This window comes from Balaenoptera borealis (genome assembly GCF_965194805.1).
Source record: "Balaenoptera borealis genome assembly, chromosome: 4".
NCBI lineage: Eukaryota > Metazoa > Chordata > Mammalia > Artiodactyla > Balaenopteridae > Balaenoptera > Balaenoptera borealis.
Window position 1 is genome coordinate 107,064,245 of NC_138861.1, and position 19,390 is coordinate 107,083,634.

The following is a 19,390-nucleotide window of genomic DNA, read 5'->3' on the forward strand; positions in this document are numbered from 1 at the left end:
GGAGGGAGGTGGAGGCGTGGGGGGGCACCCTCGGCAGCACTCCTCCCCAGGTGCAACATCACCCTTATTCTGTGTATTGGAGTCACTTTAAGATTTTGTCCTGGGGGGACCTAGGGGGTGATGTTTCTTTTGCTTGAGGAAAAAAAAATCTTTTTAAGGTAAGTTTTGTGTCTTTCTTAAAACACTTCAGCCTGCTTTTCAAAGCTCACTTTTTTCTACCGATGATAAGCCATGGCTGGAAACGTGAGGACACTGCTGGAGGCGTGGACCTCTGCAGCCTGGACTCTTGTCTGGGACAGTGCCGGCCTCATCCGCCCACCTGTCTGAGCTGCCCTGGACTCCCGTTTTGCTCTGGGAGAGCACAGAGGGATTTGCGTGCAGTCACAGGCAGACTTTATGGACACGCCCGGGAAGCTGGTTCGACACCGAGAGGCGTCCATCTGACCCCTTTTATCATCCCACCTGTGGCAGAAATAGTGCGTGGTGGCAGCATCCTCTCGTAATCCTGTCACCTCATCAGAGGCAGGTTCAATACACCCACCCTTCTCTCTTTATTAGCAACATTGAAATCACAAACAGGTTTCTGGGTAGATTTCTCAAAGAAACTTGTAAGCGTTTCATGTTCGTTATTGTATTAAATTGTCTTCTGGGGGAAATCCCTGCAGGTCTTTCTGGGACTGCAGTATAAACCATTGTTTTTCAAACTGTGGTCCGTTACAGGACCACTGATAGGTGGAGTCACCCATACAGTTACTAATCAATTAGGATTTATTTTTTTTAATTAAAGAATAGAAAAAGTATCAGATTGCATTCATTGCCTGTGCTAAGGGTAAGTATTTTTTCTTAAAACTTAGGTTTCACTTCTATGTGTGTAAAACGTATTAACGTCAGAAAAGTTGAATGGGCACTGCTCATGCACAGTTGTAATTATTCTAATCCTGTTTCCCATGAGAGAGGCTTTTAGCTTTAGGCCTGTTTAGGAAATTTTCATTTAGTCTCTTAGAACAACACTTTAGCAATTTTACTGCTTAAAATGTACGAAAGAATGTCTTCTTTTTCAGTTTAGAGCAATTTCTTCTAAGACTAAGTGAAGCACAGAGGAAAGCAGCGTTAGATTTCAGTTTAATTCCAGGCTTAAATGTCTCTCATAACAGCATGAATTCACTCTGCTCTCTCTAAGGCCTTTATTTGATATGTGGGGATCCCACTTCAGACTTTTATTGTGAGAGGTGAGAGGCTATCTAGATATTCACGCTAATCTAATTTATTTTTTATTGATTTCCTTTGTGTTTGTCTATTCTAATATGTAATACCTTACTCATTTTTTTATTGTTCTTGTTTTTTTGGGTAAGTGCTAATATATTTCCACCTAACCTTTGCAGGAAGAGAGAGTTGATAATTAAAGAGCACTTTGCGTCTACAGGGATTGCAAACACTATAAAGCGTGTCATTACTGCTTATACTTTAGAGTCAGGAGAAAGGTCAGCTTAGTATCTCTTACCAAACCTGTTTAGTGATTGTAAAAAAAAAAAAAAATCCCAGGTTTTTTGTGTCAGTGGATAAACACATTATACTTGACATTTAATAAAGGTAAATTGCTTATATATTTAAAATAGTATTTCCAATTATTAGCACTTTTTTACATTTGAACTTTTCAATCTTATGTAAGTGTATGAAATTTTGGAGCGTTTTGTTGGCTTTGGGGCAACATTTCCTCTTTTCCTCCACAGTCCCTTTTCCCCTGTGCCCACACACACCCCTTGGGTTCTTGTCCTAGATCTGCTGCTAACTGCTTACGTGGTCCACTTTGGGGGCTGTGTTTTTCTCTTCCATACAAGGAGGAGGCTGAACTGTGCATCCTGAACTGAGAGCCAGGATAGCAAAGTGGGTTAAGGGCATGAACTCTAAAGCCAGTCTGCCTGGACTTGAATCTTGGCCCCACAGTTTATTAACTGTGAGGCCTGGACTAATTTACTTCTGTGGTAAGCCTTCTGTAAGTGTTTTAAAATTTTTACAAGCCTCTCTTCAGCAAATTGGGAATGCCTTGCCCTGGGAGAACAAGAAAAATTTTGAAAGGTTTCTTGTCCCCAGGTTGCATTCCAGTGGAAGTCTCATTTGCAATAGGGGTAGCTGTCATCTTGGGCTGAGTACAGCAGGAAGTGATTGGGAAAGGACTGATTTTCAAGGTTCTCCTGTGTCCCTCTTTCATCTCCTGCTATGCTTTCATCTTCCTTCTTTGCTAGCTAATAAACAACTTTTCTAACCCTGCAAGCGCCATGATTTTCTGACTCTCAGCCCTCTTGGATTGCTGACCTCCTGCGGAAAGAGCCTTTAGGGAAAACTGTTTTCTTCCCTCTTTTTAGCCAGACTGTCTTAGGGTAAAGCTTATCTCTTTCATGGGGATTTAGCTAATGGCCATAGGGATAACATACCTTACACCCTGACATTTTCTGCTGAGCCCTCAAGTCTGACCTCAGCAGGCACGTGGCTGGAGCTGACAGTTAGGATAGACAATGGTTGCTTTAATCAGGTGCTGGTGGAACCAGGGCAGGGGATCACCAGTTTCCCAGAGAGGAAATTCCTGGTGAGTGATTTTCACTGCTCCATACCCCACTTGGCTTGGCCAGTTACATCCCATCTCTGGCATCCATTTCTGTGTTACTAATAAAACAAATAGCATTTATCAAATAAGGATTAGATGCTGAGCACTGTCCTGAGCACCTGAAACGAATTAGCATTAAATCCCATCAGCAGCCTCCTGAGGTATAAATACCATGAAAGTTCCGTGTCCTCTTCCTGCCACACTCTGCCGTCCCACATAGACGCCCAGACAGATCTCACCTTCAACCCATGTTTTGGTTGAAACGTGCTAGTGTGTGTTCTGCTTTTTGACCCCATAGGAACAATTTACCCCACACCATGTACAAAATCATCCCTTGTCCAAGGGCTAGTTTTGTCATCTGAGTGAATCCCAAACTGCAGGAAGTAGTAAAGAAATGCTCACCATAGTATTGGGTTGGCCAAAAAGTTCATTCGGGGTTTTCCATAAGATGTTACATGTTTCCTTGACATCTTGCAGAAAAACCGGAACGGACTTCTTGGCCAACCCAATATTTTCTAAAATCCCCTAATGTATTTAAATACTAATTTAGAGAGATACAACTCACTCGTGCATTTATTTATTAATTTCCTCAGTCTTTGTTTTGAGAGCTCACTATGTTCCAGGCACTTCTACAGTGTGGGAGTAGAGAGATAAACTAAGACTCGTGAAGGTAATGGCAAGGTGATGAGGAAAAAGAGGTCACTTCTGTACATTTTACGGCATATGTGGTGGGGACAGGGGTGGTTGTACTAGGGAGATCCAGAGGTAGGAAATTGTTAGGAACACACAAGAAAGGACAGGTACACTGGAAGGTTGGGCTGGATCCAGGTTACTTTGAATGGTTAGGCTAAGGAGTTTAGACTGGCTTTGGGAGGAAATTAAAATTTATTTCTCAAGAATACTTTTAGCTGTATAGGTAACAGAATACCTAATGGTGACTTAAACAAAAAGGTTTTTGAAAAAATTTTTAACAAGTGAAGAGGAAGAAGATCTTAATTGTTCCAGCGGATTAATGAGGCCAGCATGGACTCACGTCCTTTTTATCTTTCTATTTCACCATCGCTGGCAAATTGGCTCTCAGTCCTCTTGTTGCTGCCTTTTAATAGAAAGATGACAGCTGCAACCTTGGGCATTACATCTGCATTATAATCAGAAACAAGAGGAGATGGACAGTGCCACCTTTTCCACTGTCCCTTTTATAAAGAATTAAAAGCTTTCCCAGAGGTACCCCAGCATGCTTCCTTCCGCTATGTCTTATTGGCTAAACTGAGTCACACAGCCATCCCTGCTGCACAGGAGACTAGGCCAGTGAATATCACGCTTTTCCAACAAAGGGAGAAACAGATTGAGAATGATAATCGGGTTATCCACCCCTCAGAGCTCTGCCTCTGAAACATAGCAATGTTCAACATGGATTAGAAATAAGAGAAGCAGGGAGAGCTCAAGATCCCTCCATATGTACGCTCTTTCTTCAGATTAGAATCAGTTAATTAATTTTACCTCTTAAGAAATTTATTCCTCGTGTTAAATACATGTCATATGTAGGTTGTGATTATTATGAAGTCTTTTATCAAAATTACTTTTCTGTAGTTACATATGTTTATGTAACCTTGCCTATATCATAAGAGGTAGAACTAAAATGAAAATATATTTTTGACTTTACCTTATAATTCTATGCTTTTTGACAGTCTTTTATTTCATCATTACCATGCTTTGTATGTTATAGTTATTTAATATATTTTTTTTAGAAAATTGAATTCAACTGCTTAGTCTTAAATAGAACTACTTAAATTCATCAGATTGAAGATGTAAGTATGACAGTAGGTATAGAATATTGTGTTTGGGGCATAGACTTTGTTATTATTGGAAGGGAGAGGTTACTGTCACAGAGGGGATTCTTGGGGTCGAGGTGAACAACCTTAGCTTCCCTCGGGTCCAGAGGGAAGAGCCCAGTAGCCCGATCATGGTGTTTCTTTGGCTTTGCCTTTCTTCGTCTAAGATTAGGCAGTTGGACTAGGTCATCTCAGGAGGGTGGGTAGTCCATGACCATGTGAATGAGTTTGCTGACGAGGGGCAGAGGAAATGGGAGTAATGGAAACATTCACAGAAGGGAAATTTTACATCTCTAGTGGAGGAACTTAGTTCTGCTTTTTTGAGAGTTGGAAGGGGTAATAACATTTAGGAAAAAATAATTCAAAAAGTTCCTTTCAAAATAATGAACTTAATGAAAATATATAAAGCCTTTTTGTTGTTTCACAGTGTAAGTGTATATTAAGAAAATGTAGTTATAGCCAATGTTTCACCTTTATTTCAATAAAAACAGTCCTGAGACTTTGTTGTGAAACTAATAGAGAGTACTTAGATCTGTTTATGGCAGTGATTTCTTGGGCATCCTGCTCGGTTTCTAATTTTCATGAAAACGTGTGGGGAATCATCCCCCTAAATTGTTCTCATGATGCAGCTCTTGTTTGTGACACACCCTGACTCAAGATGTCCCACCACATGACTACTAAGACACCAGAAAGCCTAGGGTATCTGCTCATCTCAGCATCTCAGCAGCCTTGGCTGGTGTTCCTCCTGGCCTCTCTGGGGCTTGTCGCCCCTGGCTTGCGGCAGTGGTGACAGCAGCTTCCACGTGTCCTGTGTGACTGTCTCACCTTTCCTAACGCTTCTTGGCGTGGGGGGGGCGGGGAGTGCAGATCCATTTTGGCGGGGGCACCAATAGCCCACTTCAGAGGTGGGGCTCGGGGGTGACGGGGGATGGCCCAGGCATCCGGAGCTTCCGTGGCCTGCTGTCGGCCCTGTACCTCTTAGGCACATAGGACCCATCACATGGTTCTAGGGCAGCCAGCCAAAGACTTCAGGCCTCCATCCCATTCACTGATGTGTTTAAAAGACAATTTGTGATCTTGGCACTGTGGGGCTATGTTTATCTTTTTGGATCAGTAACTTATTTCTGTCACGTTAGCTTTGGAGACAGTCTAAACTCTTTCTCTTCCTCTCTCTTTCCACTGTGCTGTATCAGGCCCCTGTGATGTCTCCCTCAGACTAGTATTCTCCTCCTTAACTGTTCCTGCTGCAGTGCTGCTGGTCACTCCCTAAAAACAGCAGATTTGAGCCTAGACGGTGTGTGACTGTAGCCTGCAGCAGCTGCTAAGACCTCGCAAATGTGCCATAGGGTCCTGAGGGCACACCCAGCCTTGTACATCACAGCCCTGTTGGTCCTTGCAAAATACCAGGTAATGGCCCCTGCCTCAAGGGTTGTTGTAAGGACTAAGTAAGTTAATATAGGTCAAGTGCTTAGAATATTACAGTATTCAACAATGATTAAAAATAAGAGAAGTAGGAAAATCTCAAGATCTTTCCATGTGCAGTCTTTCTACAGATTAAAATCTTCAATATATTTATTTATCTCCGAAGAAATTTATTCCTTGTGTTAAATGTGTCAGGTATAAGTTGATTGTTATGAAGCCTTTTATCAAAATTACTTTGTTTTCCGTACGCACATGTGTTTATGTGACTTTGCCTGTCATAAAAGTACTTGGCTCCTTGTAATCCCTTTGCTTACCATCTCCTAGAGTGTAGACTTCCCAGGGGTATGAATTTTTGAATTCAGATGAATAAAAATTATTTTATTATAGGGATGACCTTGAAGCAGTAATTGCTTTCAAAGTCAGTCATTTGTAAACTTCCTTATTGATGACCCATTCTCCTTGACATCCTTTTAATTGATCCCCGCATGTGAGTTTGTTGAGAACTTCCAGAACACAGGATAAAGATTTGTGCCCCTTAGTGGTTAACTGAGCTGATTCCTGACCCTCTCATCTGATGATTACATTCTGGCCACACAGCTTCCCTCTCACGTTGCACCTGAGCACGCTCTTGTCTTCGCTTGAAATGCTGTTCTTCCTTTCTGTGCCTGGCGGCAGCTAGTGCCCACCTTGTCTCCTGGTGGGAGATCTTTGCTAACTCCGTTCCTCCCTCCCCCAGGTGCCCATCCCAAGTTCACCCCCCCCCGCCCCCAGCTCGCTGCTCAGACCTGATCTCAGCGCATCCAGAGCACATCCTTCATCCGGCCCTTGCTCTGCAGTCTGTGTCCCGCTCACTAGATTTGAATTCCTTGGGGAAGATGTCCTTCCTAAATGACCTTTTAACCCCCACGTAGAATTAAGCAGGACGCGGGTTCTGCTCTTACAGGAGTAGACCCAGAGCTTTATAAACAGACCAGGGGAAGGAAAGAAAACACCCTTCCTGCTTTACTACTGCTTCCCAACTCCCACCCCAGAGCAGCCGCCCTCAGCTCTGGACACTACTTGGTGGTCATGGTGGAGGAGGTGGATTCAGAATTGCCGGAAGATGGTTTGTGCAACTCAAAGAGGCATATTCCAGAATCACTGTGCTTTAATTTTAGCCATAACATTTTATTTTTTGAAATTTCAAATGGCATTAAAAGGAAGGCAGGAGATTTTTGTCAAAAAAGGAAACATTTTTAAAAGGTTAAGAAACCTTGCTCCACTCTCCACAGAGAGAGGCTGGCATTTTATTTTATTTCTTTTGAGGCTAGTATTTTTCATATGATTAAGAGCAATAGTATTAGGTTCAAAATGAGTGTGGTAAGAGCTGGTTGTGGAAATTTTCACTAGCGTGTGATGTTTTGTTGACCAGAAGTGTTACAGAATTGTTGTAGTTTTAACATTGATGTTCAGTTATTAAAAACTTCTGTTAAATCTTTTTTTTTTTTTTTTTTTTAAACATATAAGGCCAAATCCAGTGGCGAGGTTGAGGCTGAGTGACAGGTGTCTTCAGTAGAAATAGTGCTTCAGTTTCAAAGCCATGTCTTCTGCAGACCTACCGGCCTTGCCTCTACTGCTCAGGAACTGGGCAAGCTCCCGAGTTTCACTGCAGAGTCGGGGCAGGGGCGGCGTGCTCGGGTTGGAGGTGAGGATGGATGAAGGCCCTCAGGCCCTGTGCACAGCACCTGGCCAGTGCCTGGCCGTATTGCCCAGTACCCGTAAAAGGCTTCTGAAGCCCTTCCACACAAGATCTCCCGCCAGACAGAAAGACCAGGGAACATTAGAGCATGCAGTACTTGTTTCGTTAAGAGAGAGAAGGAGGAACAAATCAAAGACTGAGCTAGCTCTGGAAAGTTTTCACACAAAACCTTCTGTAGCATTTTGTCTTCCATCCCCGGGAAAATAACATGGAATGGAAAAGAGGTACAAGCCAAAAACTCCAGTGTGGGGTTTCTTCTTGAAGCTTCTTCATTATGCTTCGGTTTTCTGCATTCTGTTATTCATGTAATGGCCAGTTCAAAGAGATGACATATTTATAAGGCCTCCCCCACCCCGCCCCCCGTAAAGGTGAGATGCAGCTAAAGTAAGATACCGCCTTCTTCAAGATGGATAAAGTGAGGCGGGGCTGGAGCAGCAGTAGCAGAGGAGGAGAGAAATGGGGAAATGGGGTGAGAGAGCAACAAGGGTCCAGTGCGCAAGGCACGACTATCAACTGATAGGACGGATGTTCACCCGTGATTTAAAGAGGCGTGTTCCAGAAGCATGGTGCTTCTTTGATTTTAGCCACAACATTGTATTTATTTTGAAATTTCAAGTGGCATTTAAAGGAGATTTTTGTGTTTCTCAAAAGGGAAACAGAGGGTGGCATATGACACCAATTTCATTGCTTTATAGTCACACCTATTATATTTCAGGGCAGATTTCATTAGCTGTTACTTAAGACTGCTTGAATGCTTTATGGTTATTTGGTCCAAATGAAGAGGAAATAGTACTTGCCTATTTTATCAAGATGCCATACAAATTAACTGAAGGTGTGAAAGTACACATTATTCTTGTTAATAATATATACTCAAACCTTTTAATTTTATTAAGATAACATTTTCAAAGCTAGCAGTAAATCTATATATGTGAAATGTTTATGCCTTTTGTAAATTTGATTCATTAAATGCCTTTTATTTCTGCATTTTTTTATGACACTAGGCAAATTGGCAAAAGACAAGTTAGCACAAAGAAAATTACGTTAACTCCTGTGCCTAGCAAAAATAGGGAGTAAGATCTTTTTGCTGTGCTTAAACTGCTTCAAAGAGAACATGTAGGGCCTTGAGGCAGACAGACCTAGGCGTGAAGGCCAGTTCCTTCACTCTGACCCACAGCCTTGGGCAGGTGTTCAGCCGCCAGAGCTGTGGTTTCCTCATGTGCTGAGCAGGGATGAAAATCACTAGCTCAAGAGCTGATGGGGGATTAAGTAGTCAGCACTCAGCACTCGCCTGGAGGACGGAGGACACAGGGGTCCCTCTTGGCACATCTCCTTCAGACTCCTGGATCACCAGGTAAATTAAATGAGATGCCCTCCAGCGCCCAGTAGGCCGCCAGGCTCACACTCAGCCCAGCAGGGGTTTCTTTACCTCCCTCAAGGATGAATGTTTTCAGGATTACATCTTGTTTACTTTTTTAGGAAGTTTTCTCATTTTCATTTGTAAAGAATTTAAGAGAATGCTGCGCTTTGTGAAAAAAGTTAACACCTGAACAGTAGATAGAGGAGTTGGGTCACTTTTCCATGTTTCTAAACCCTGAAAGGCATCTCTATTGCTTCACTTGTATATTGCATGTTCTCACATAGATGGATGCCTTCTTTCCGTCCAGTTGAAGTTTCTTTAGATCACAGCCACTTGCTTTCCTTTCATTTTATTCTTTAAATTTTATTTATTTATTTATTTTTGGCTGCGTTGGGTCTTCGTTGCTGCGCGCGGGCTTCCTCTTGTTGCAGCGAGCGGGGGCTACTCCTCTTTGCGGTGCGCGGGCTTCTCATTGCGGTGGCTTCTCTTGTTGCGGAGCATGGGCTCTAGGCGCACGGGCTTCAGTAGTTGTGACACGCAGTCTCAGTAGTTGTGGCTCACGGGCTCTAGAGCGCAGGCTCAGTAGTTGTGGCACACGGGCTTAGTTGCTCTGCAGCATGTGGGATCTTCCCATACCAGGGCTCGAACTCATGTCCCCTGCATTGGCAGGCGGATTCTTAACCACTGCGCCACCGGGGAAGTCCCTCCTTCCATTTTAATATTGAGATCTGTCGTATCGACAGCTCCAGGTGGTCTTTATGTGGTCAGCATACAGTGGGGGAAGATTTTTTTTTGCCCACTGAGTTTACTGGGCTGGTTTAAAATGTGAAGGGGAGGATAAACAAGAAGGTCCTACTGTATAGCACAGGGAACTATACTCAGTATCCTGTGATAAACCATAATGGAAAAGAATATGAAAAAAGAGGGCTTCCATGGTGTTTCAGTGGTTAAGAATCCGCCTGCCAATGCAGGGGACATGGGTTTGAGCCCTGGTCCGGGAAGATCCCACATGCCACGGAGCAACTAAGCCCGTGCGCCACAACTACTGAGCCTGCACTCTAGAGCCTGCGAGCCACAACTGCTGAGCCCGCATGATGCAACTACTGAAGCCCACGTGCCTAGAGCCCGTGCTCTGCAACAAGAGAAGCCACCACAATGAGAAGCCCATGTGCTGCAACGAAGAGTAGCCCCCGCTCACCGCAACTAGAGAAAGCTGCACACAGGAACGAAGAACCAAAAGCAGCCAAAAATAAATAATTAATTAATTAACCAAAAAAAAAAAGAATACAAAAAAAGAATATCTGTATGTGTATAACTGAGTCACTTTGCTGCACAGCAGAGATTGGCACAACATTGTACATCAACTCTACTTCAGTAAAAAGAAAAATTGAAAAAAAAAGTGAAGGGGAAGGCCCGTTAGACTTTTGTTAGTTGTTTACCATGATACTAATACAGATTCCTCTAAGCCTAAGAAAGGTGACTGTTCTTTAAAAGAAAGTTTGATTCTTTAAGAGGCAGTTTTCGTCATGATTACTTTTCTCATCGGTGTTCTTGCTCATGCTTCTTCCTCCCCTGGAAAGCTTCCTTCCCCTGTTCCCACCCCTCCACCCCCGCCCAGTCTACCCTCTCCAGGTGTCAGTAGCCCTCATCTCAGATGTCATTAAGAGTCTCCTCTTCTATGGAGCTTTTTCTAAATCTCCCAAAGTTGGGTTGGCCATTTTTTCTCAGGGCTCCCCTGTTCCTTGTATACTTAGTGCTGTCATAGCAACCGTTACCTCTGCATTGACCTCCTTTATCTGCATGCTGGTGTCTCTATCTGTGAAAATGCGAATAAGCTTGCTGAGGGCAGGAACCCCGTCATGAGGTCCTGCCTGGCTCTGTGCCCGCCCGCCAGGTGGAGCGTCTTACTTGGCCCGTATTAACGGCTTAGTAGATGCTGATGCATGAGTGATGTGTTAATCCCCAGTGTAAGGTCACGAGAAGGACAGCCACTTACGCGGACACAGCAAAATACCTTCTGGGAATGTCAGGTTTCTGTCATTTTCTGCCTTTGGAGTGTAAACAACAGATCACCAGCAAACAGGGAAAGGATTCTTGGTGACAGGAGAGTAATAAGTAAGGACCACTAGCTTTAGGTGGACCTTGCTCAGTCTTTTATAGCACTCCTTTGTGTGTAAAACAAGGGGACAGTCACAGAACTGTGACTGTGCTGACGACAGGGTGACTGACTCAGACCAACTACTAAGAAACCTGGCACATATATGTAGACATACACATACATGTATGTGTATATATATATTTTTTTTTTCTTTGAGACATTCTTGCAAAAAATTAATAAAATGTATCCTTTCTTATAAAGATGTGTTAGTTTGCTAGGGTTGCAGTAACAAAGTACCATAAACTGGGTGTCTTAAACAACAGAAATTTGTTTTCTCACAGTTCTGGATGCTAAAAGTCTGGGATCAAAGTGTCAGCAGGGTTGGTTTCTTCTGAGGCCTCTCTCCTTGGCTTGTAGGTGGCTGTCTTCTCCCTGTGTCTTTGTATTGTGTTCCCTCTGTGTCTTGTCTGTGTCCAAATTTCCTCTTATAAGCATACCAGTCATATTGGATTAGGGCCCACCCTAATGACCTCATTTTAACTTAATTAACTCTCATCTCCAAATACAGTCACATTCTGAGGTACCAGGGGTTAGGCCTTCAACATCTGAATTTGGTGGGGAGGGATGCGATTCTGCCAGTAACAGTGTGGATTTTAACTGCTTAATATATATATGTAGGACAGTTTATTGACTAAGAATACATCAAGTGCTGTGTGTGAGGGTGTATATATCATACCATGTTTGTGTGTCAGACATACAGAAAGTCACCACTCTTAAAATCGTGGAGTTTAGTAGCCTGGGTATGGCTACTTCTCTAAGCCATCAAAAGATTCTGTCCTCCTTATGTGGCAAGTATACAAGAAAGGGGGAAACATTACAGATATTAGCAGCTATTCCTCCAATTAAGAATAATGCCTTCTTTGTACAGCAAGTTAAAGTATACATGAAATTTTGTTAAAATTAGTAATCTCTTTACATAAGAGTAAGGATAGACTTTACAAGTTTTATCTGAAAGGTTTTCTATAATATCTCTAAAGTTTTGAGGAAGTACCCAGAAAGCTACATCAGATGCTGTGGTCAAGGGCAACTTGTGTTTTGAGTAATTGACTTGTGTAGGTGGTAAACCAAAGGCTCTGGGAGAAGAACTACAAACTTGCATTTTGAAAAGGGATTTTTCATTAGAATATGGCTTGTATACACAAGGAGAAGTACTAACTTTTTATTCCCATAGTTAAGTTATAAGAAATGAATTTCCTACAAAGTTTAGAAATTCCTTGATTGTTTGAAATTTTCATCTGTAATATTTTAAAGAATATTTATTTTACATTTTGTTTTTTATGTTCTTCTCTGCTTTTAAAATCCAGCTCATGGTTTTTGGAATCTTTCTGTGCCTGGATGCATTTTTGTATGTGTTCACCCTGCTTCCTTTAAGAGTTTTCCTGGCGCTGTTCAGGCTCTTCACACTGCCTTGCTATGGCTTAAGGTAAGTTTAAGATTATGAACTATTTTAAACATTTAAGTTATTTTTACTACTTGTAGTTGAGCTAAATAATCACTTGCATAGATTTTTTAGAATAGGGATAATCATTAAGTTTCTTTCACACTTTGGCCCTTAATGCATAAACTAATGCTGTTTATCTTTTTAATGAGTATTATATAATATACTTATATAATATTTGTACTTTTTATATGTACATTTTTTTTTCCCAAATGGTTTTGGACCAGAACTTTGCTTTGGCCAGTAAACAAATGTTAATAATGCAGGAGGCTGTGTAGAAGAATAGAAAAGGCCTAGCACTGAGAGTCAAGGACCAACCACATTGCCACTGTGCTAGCTCAGCCTGTACTTTTATTTTCTTCAAGTCCCTTGGCCTCCTGGGCATCATCTGTAAAGTGAGGACCAGGTGCTAGGCTGGGAGGTGGGCGGTGGCTGGCATCAGACTCTCCTAGGGAGCGCTTAATACAGGGTTCCTCCTCCATCTCATTTGAGAGTCTCTGTCTTCATGGCCTAGCTAGCCTTAGTTACTGCTTACAGGTGAGACCCACCCCCCCTCTGATTTGTGAGAGGGGAAAGCTTTTGAAGACCATTGTCCTGGTGGGAAGGATCAGACAGTCTGGCCCAGCATTGAGTAACTGATGAGTCATGAGCAACTACTAACTTCTCTAAGCTTGTGTCCCCATCAGTAAAAAGGGGATGTTTAGAGCCAGCATCTTTTACCACAAAGACTGAGAGATGTGAAAAGAATACCTAGTGTAGTGCCTGGTTCGTAGTAGACAGGAATAAATACTAGTTTCCTTCCTTCCTTCTCTTCCAAAACTAGGAACAGGAAGATGAAAATGTAAAGCTTATGTGAATCTTAATGCTTTTTTGGTCTTGAGGTTAGAAATTTGGATTTTACAGTTTTTTTCTCTGTGGTTACATCAACATGCCTCTGCTCTGTGTGGTCACTCTCTGTAACATTATTACAGTGTTCTTAGCATAGTTGCCCAATTTACATTTCTCACATGCCTCATGTTTCTAAATACGTTTCATTCTGAAAAAGTTACAAAATACTGAAATGGACAATAATATGTGAAACTTTATTTAACTATAAAGTAGGTGACTCTTCCATGGTATATTAAATATATGAATAATAACATTATCATCAGTAACCATGGAAACTGAGTTATAAAATTATTGATCAACATACAGAATTATATGTTGATTTTTTTTTAAGACTAAAGTCATGGAAGAGTCTCTTTTAAAGTAATAAACGAGCATATACTTGATATCTAGTACTTACTGAATAACACATACAGTCCTTTTAAAGATGGCCTTAATCAATCTTAATAAGGAAGAAATCCCTCCAGTGTAAATTGGAAGAATTTATCGATCATGATGATCATATTGTGATAAGAGTAAAAGCTCTTCTTTGCAAGATGGCATGGGGTAGATTATAAGAATTAAGATCACATCATTGTTATATGTGATACTTTATATTCTATAATCTTCCTCTCCTTCCAGAATGAAAGAATTATGTTACATATTTTATTAATTTCTTGTTAATCAAATGGGAGGATCTTTTTTAGGAATTTACTGTCAACTTTAAGATATTCAAGTACGTGCTTTATGCCTTTGGGAGAATTTTTAAGAAGACTTTATTCATATCAGCAAACCTTTTTTTTCAGACATTTGTAGCATGGTACTCCAATATTCAGAAAGCCTAACCTTGTATACTGTCACTATTCCTTTATCACTATTGGGAGCTCAGTAGAATCATGGTTATTTCAGTTACCTTTTCAGAAGACCAAGAAAAAAATCTAAGACATTACTAAATGGAAGTCTTCATGTGTGATTGCATAACAAGAATAGACGCATGGAAAGTTGGATAAAGCCCAGGTGAGGCTACCTGACATAAAATAACTCATGTCTACACTATGAGCTAGATTACTTTTTAGTTATTCTTTGATCAGCAATGTGAGGCAAGTTCGTGCTCTAGCTGTCTTTAAGCGAATGGCTTTTAAAGACAGAGCATGTTCTCCGTGGCTGTTGGCACGATGAGATATAGCATTAAAAGGATGTGTAACCTAAAATCAACAAGAGCCATCTTGTTGTTGCACAGGCATCTAAACTGTGTCCCTTGTCACTTGGGGAGCAAGGCACCAAAGTAGCATTAGAGAAGTCTTTCAGTGTTTGTTCTGAAAACTGGGAGAGGTGTTGCAGAGAGCTGGGAAGCCTTCATCCCTCTACTCCTTGTTGGCTTTAGTGTGAGTGGTCGATGGTCCCTGGAGCCAACCTTTTCTAGGTTTTTTTTTTTGGCATAAAAAGTAAAGATGATAACTTTTGTATATTACTTTAAAATACTTTTCAATCTAAATTAATTTGAATAACATTTTAAAACAGAATTCAAGTCCATTCTGTTTTCAAGTTTTTATGGCCAAACTGACACTAGAGGTCAGCCCATCACACTACATTGAAGACTCCGCTAAGTTTTCCTGGGCAAACAGTTCTTGCTATTTCTGCAGTTTGGATCAACTGAAAAATTACATTTTATGCCATCACTAATAAATATGTGTATATATAACGTGAAGTGCAGTTAAAATGATATAACAGAACTTCAACACTTTAAATACTCTGTGAGTGTAGGCAGATTACACAGAATATGAAGATACTGCCTTCCTGTCTTAGTGCCTTAAGTATACGTCATCAGAATTAGCAAAACTATTGTTAATATTAAGTCTAAGACCTTTCAAATATTTTAGGAATATAAAAATACATTTTATTTTTACAAAATTATTAATCAGCCAAGTTTTGTCTTCTTATAGCTTTTCTTCTAACATTCTCTACTTCCATTCAAGATTATTTGATTTGTCTTGCCTGTAGCTGTATCATGTCCCATCTTTTTAAGCAAACAAAAAGTGCTCTTTCCTTCAGTCTGACTTTATTTTTTCAAAGAGATAAGAAGAAATTAAAGAGACCAGCAAAGAGGTTGATTGTATTCTTTTTTCTGTTTTCTTTTTCTCACTCTCCTGTATTTTAGTTTTCTTTCTGTTAAAAAAAAAAGAAAGTTACTATTGATATCTTCCTAGTCTCTTAGTTGTTTGAAATTATTCCCAAAAAGCAGGGTGGGTGGGAAGGGATATTTGTCAAAGTAATCAAGATGCTGACATGAAAACAGCAACAGTTTGCAGGCTCTAGTGCTGTGGTTTCAGTGTCACATCACAGCAGAGTACTATTATTGCCCTCTTTTCAGAAATGGGATTGGTGTTCTCACCTCCTCTACGTGCAGAGTTATATCTGGTACAGCATTTGTGAGAGGCTTCTGAAAGCTGACAGCCTCCCAGGTTTTCTGCTTTAGAATTGATTTTTTGAACCTATTTCTAAATCTTCTGCAAACTTGCCATGGGTTTTGGTTTGGGGATATTTGTCAGTACTGACAACTGAATAGACTTTCTGCCTTTCATTAAGCCTGAGGGCCAGGGTGAATCTGCAGCTCTTAAGAAACCAGTCTTTATCGTGATTGCTCCCCTGGTGGACATTTTGCCAGCTTTTGACCCTGTTAAAATATTTTTCATTTTGAGATGTTGGCAGGGTAATTTTCTTGACTCGGTAGTTGTGTGTGTGTTTTCTGCAAAGGGTGCACTGCTTGCATAAAAAGTTGACACCTGTCCTTAGTAATTTCAAGAATATTTAGGTGAAAACTATTGCTAATGAATTGGCAGTCTTGAAAAATCTTTGCCCTTAACTATTTTGTTGTAGACTAAAATAAAGAAATACATCCAGATTCTTTAAAAGCCAACTGATTTATGTCTGTCTTCCCTCTTTCTCAGGATAGTATAATTTTTTTAAAACATTTGAGAAACTTCTTGAATTAAGATAATTTTTTTAATGATGAGGACATGAAAATCAGAATTAAGTTTTGATTCATTATATGAAGTATCTTTGTTTCTTGGAAGAATGAAAGTATTCTGTTTTTTAGAAAAGTAGACTGCTCTATATTATGCTAAAGAGGTACCCAACATTATTTTTTCCAAATTTACTTATAGAATAAATAAATAATAACCAGTTGTATGTGTGTTTTTAATTTACCTGGCATTTTTTCTGAATTCTTTTTCCTCCTCCAACCTGTGGCTTCATTTTGTGTTGTAGAAGCCTCAGTCACATTTGAGTTAAAAGTTGAGGGAGATTGTAGAGAAAAGCAATACTATCTGGTGCCAGGAACTGATAGTTTTGAAAACTTTGCTAAAATATTTTAGACAGTAATAAGTGTAGAGTAGGTTTAAGTAATAAATGCTAGAGTATTTTTCTTTTACTATTGGGGCAAATAAAATATGTGCAAGTAAATTTTACTGATATCTCACCTTGGTTTTAGGCATAACTCTTACTTGAGGCTTTATGTACTTCTTTGGTTTTAAGAGGCAATGGTGTCTTTTTCTTTTGAGAATTTACCCCACAGAAAGCTCTCATCTCCCAAAGAATTATGAATTTCAAATGCTTGAGAGTTTCTTAACCCATTGGGTTTCCTCCGTATGCCTTACCTCCTCCAAGGTAGTTCTACCTAAAATTAACTGCACACATATGAACACACACACATATACATAATAGATTTTTCTCTTTTTAGATGTAAGCCTTATTTTTGGCCTGAGTGATTCATGCCACCCCTGTCGCGCAGGTAGGGAGAGCTCTTGGTAACTTTCTCTGGGGAAACAAGTACGTCTGTCATTTCCTCTTACCAGGGCTGGTCTACGTGGCTGATTTGTAGAGAGCAATATATTTGTTAGAGAGTCTTCCTAACCTCAGGTTTTATTGTCCCCTGTTTCCTCACCATGACGCTCTAAGTAGCGTAGCAACATTACAACCTTCTCTCTTTCTTTCTCTCTCGTAAATCAGACCGAAGGGAGGAGCACTTTCACTTCCTTTATAGAATGGAATGTGGTGTCACAGGGACTCCTTGTGGTGAGTAAACCCTGATTTTTCCTTCTATACTCTCGGCCAAATTGACATCAGTACAAACGAATACTGATTATAATGAAAAAATACAGACATAACCATTTGGAGATGGACACATACTGAAGAAAATGTGGTTCCCTGTCCTTACTTGGTCATAAAGCTTTGTCCACATTTGTGCAGGATTTCACCATGATCTCATCTAACATAAGAAAATCACTTGATAAAATGATCTTTAATTATACATGTCGGACTAGACCTGACATCAAGTACTTCATTCCCAATGCCACATCAGTCAGCTGAGCCCTTCAATGTGAGCAGTTTTTTATTTTGCATCCTCCGAACACCAAACATAGCTTATAAAACCAGTGGTTTTTTCCTAGTATAGTTTGAAATTATTTTCAAAGCCCAAGGAACGCTTTAGTCATTCAGTTTAAGCTTTTATAATTATTTTTCTACTGTCTGTCGCAAAAACTTAAGATTTAAAATTTTCAGTCTCCTAATTAAGGAAAACATCTTAATCTTAATACTTTATTCCAATTTACTCTAAAATTATAAAACGACTTCTCTTTCAGAAATGGAGACCATTTTTAATATTTCACGTTTTTTTCAATAGTGCTTGTATATCTTCATTCTTTCAGTTATACCACAAATAGCTAAAAATGTTAAAAGACAAAGAGAGAAAAAAAGAAAGATCCAGTCTGCGTATTTTGTAATGAAGTAGCTCATGCTGACACCTTGGCATGTTTCAACACCAGTTTGAAAATTAACTAGGCAGGGCTTATCCCAGTTCTCTTAGTCATTTGTGTTGCCTCCTCTTCTTTCCTGATCTATTTCTGTTCACTATCAGTTTTTACTTTAATCTTAGTTGGCATAGTACCTTCTGCTGAACAGGGTGCAGAAAAAGCCTACACCTGATCATCTGGGTTTACTCCATCATTCTGTTCCCCAAAAGTGCCCTTGAAACAACTGGGTCACTTTATTCGGTAATTGTGCAAATCCAGGGAAAGTATTTGAAAGACCAAAAGATAAAATTTAGAAATGTAGACAATTTAATTTCTGTAAGAGTGGCTTAACTTGAAAATTAAAACAATTTTTAAGTTCTGTTGACTATCTTGTTTAATATTACTTGTCTTGTGATAACTGACAGCCAGCTGTAAATTAGATTTAGTGGGTTTTTCACTTTGTCCAACAGCTTCCTCCACTTGTTTATGTGTTAGTGTGGGATTTTCAGTGCTTGCAAAACGAATTGCCAGTAACCACCGTTTAACAGGCATTTATAAGCAAGAGCTTCAGCCTGAAAGTATTGTTCATAAACCAATTCAGAGTTCATTGGCAGGGCTGTAGATAAGCTTCTTATGGAGTTGGAAATACTTATCATATATCATATCCAAAAATGTCCTGGCAGAAAAGGAAACAAATGTTGGAACTGATTCAAGTTGTTTTAACCAGCTGAACTTATTTTGAGGTTAGATCTTTTCTTACTCAGAGAAGCTGTGATGCCCCCTTAGAAACGATTTTTTTTTTAATTTTTGCAACTTTCCTTTTTCATTTACAGGGAAATTTATATGAAAACAAGACTCTTGTTTCTTAAGAGTTCTGCTTTTATTTTTTTATTTGAATAAATCCCCTTAATTTTGAAATTAAGGAGAAAATCAGAGTCATCTCTGTAGCACCCAGTTATGATGTAAGCAATGGAAAATTTTCACCAAAGCAGAGAGTGCACAGAAAGCAGTGCACAGATCCAGTGGAAATAGTCCTTTTTTCCCTCTTTTTAGAAACGAAAAATTATAGCTATTTTTGGTTTTTAGCACAATAATTTTTCCATATGAGATGACAGTACAGTGATAAATTATACAGTATTAAATTATGCTGAAAGATAAAAGATACTGAGTTGCTGATTCCTGTAAGTTT

General features: G+C 40.0%; 1 protein-coding gene across 3 annotated transcripts in view; it reads left to right on the forward strand.

Annotated features, from left to right (window-relative positions):
* Window positions 1–19,390, forward strand: part of TAPT1 (transmembrane anterior posterior transformation 1) — a 65,543-nt gene that overhangs the window by 16,076 nt on the left and 30,077 nt on the right. For all 3 annotated transcript variants that reach the window (XM_082389303.1, XM_082389304.1, XM_082389302.1), the window contains exon 3: window positions 12,414–12,532. In XM_082389303.1, coding sequence (XP_082245429.1) covers window positions 12,414–12,532 — 119 coding nt within the window. The remainder of the gene's footprint in view (window positions 1–12,413; window positions 12,533–19,390) is intronic.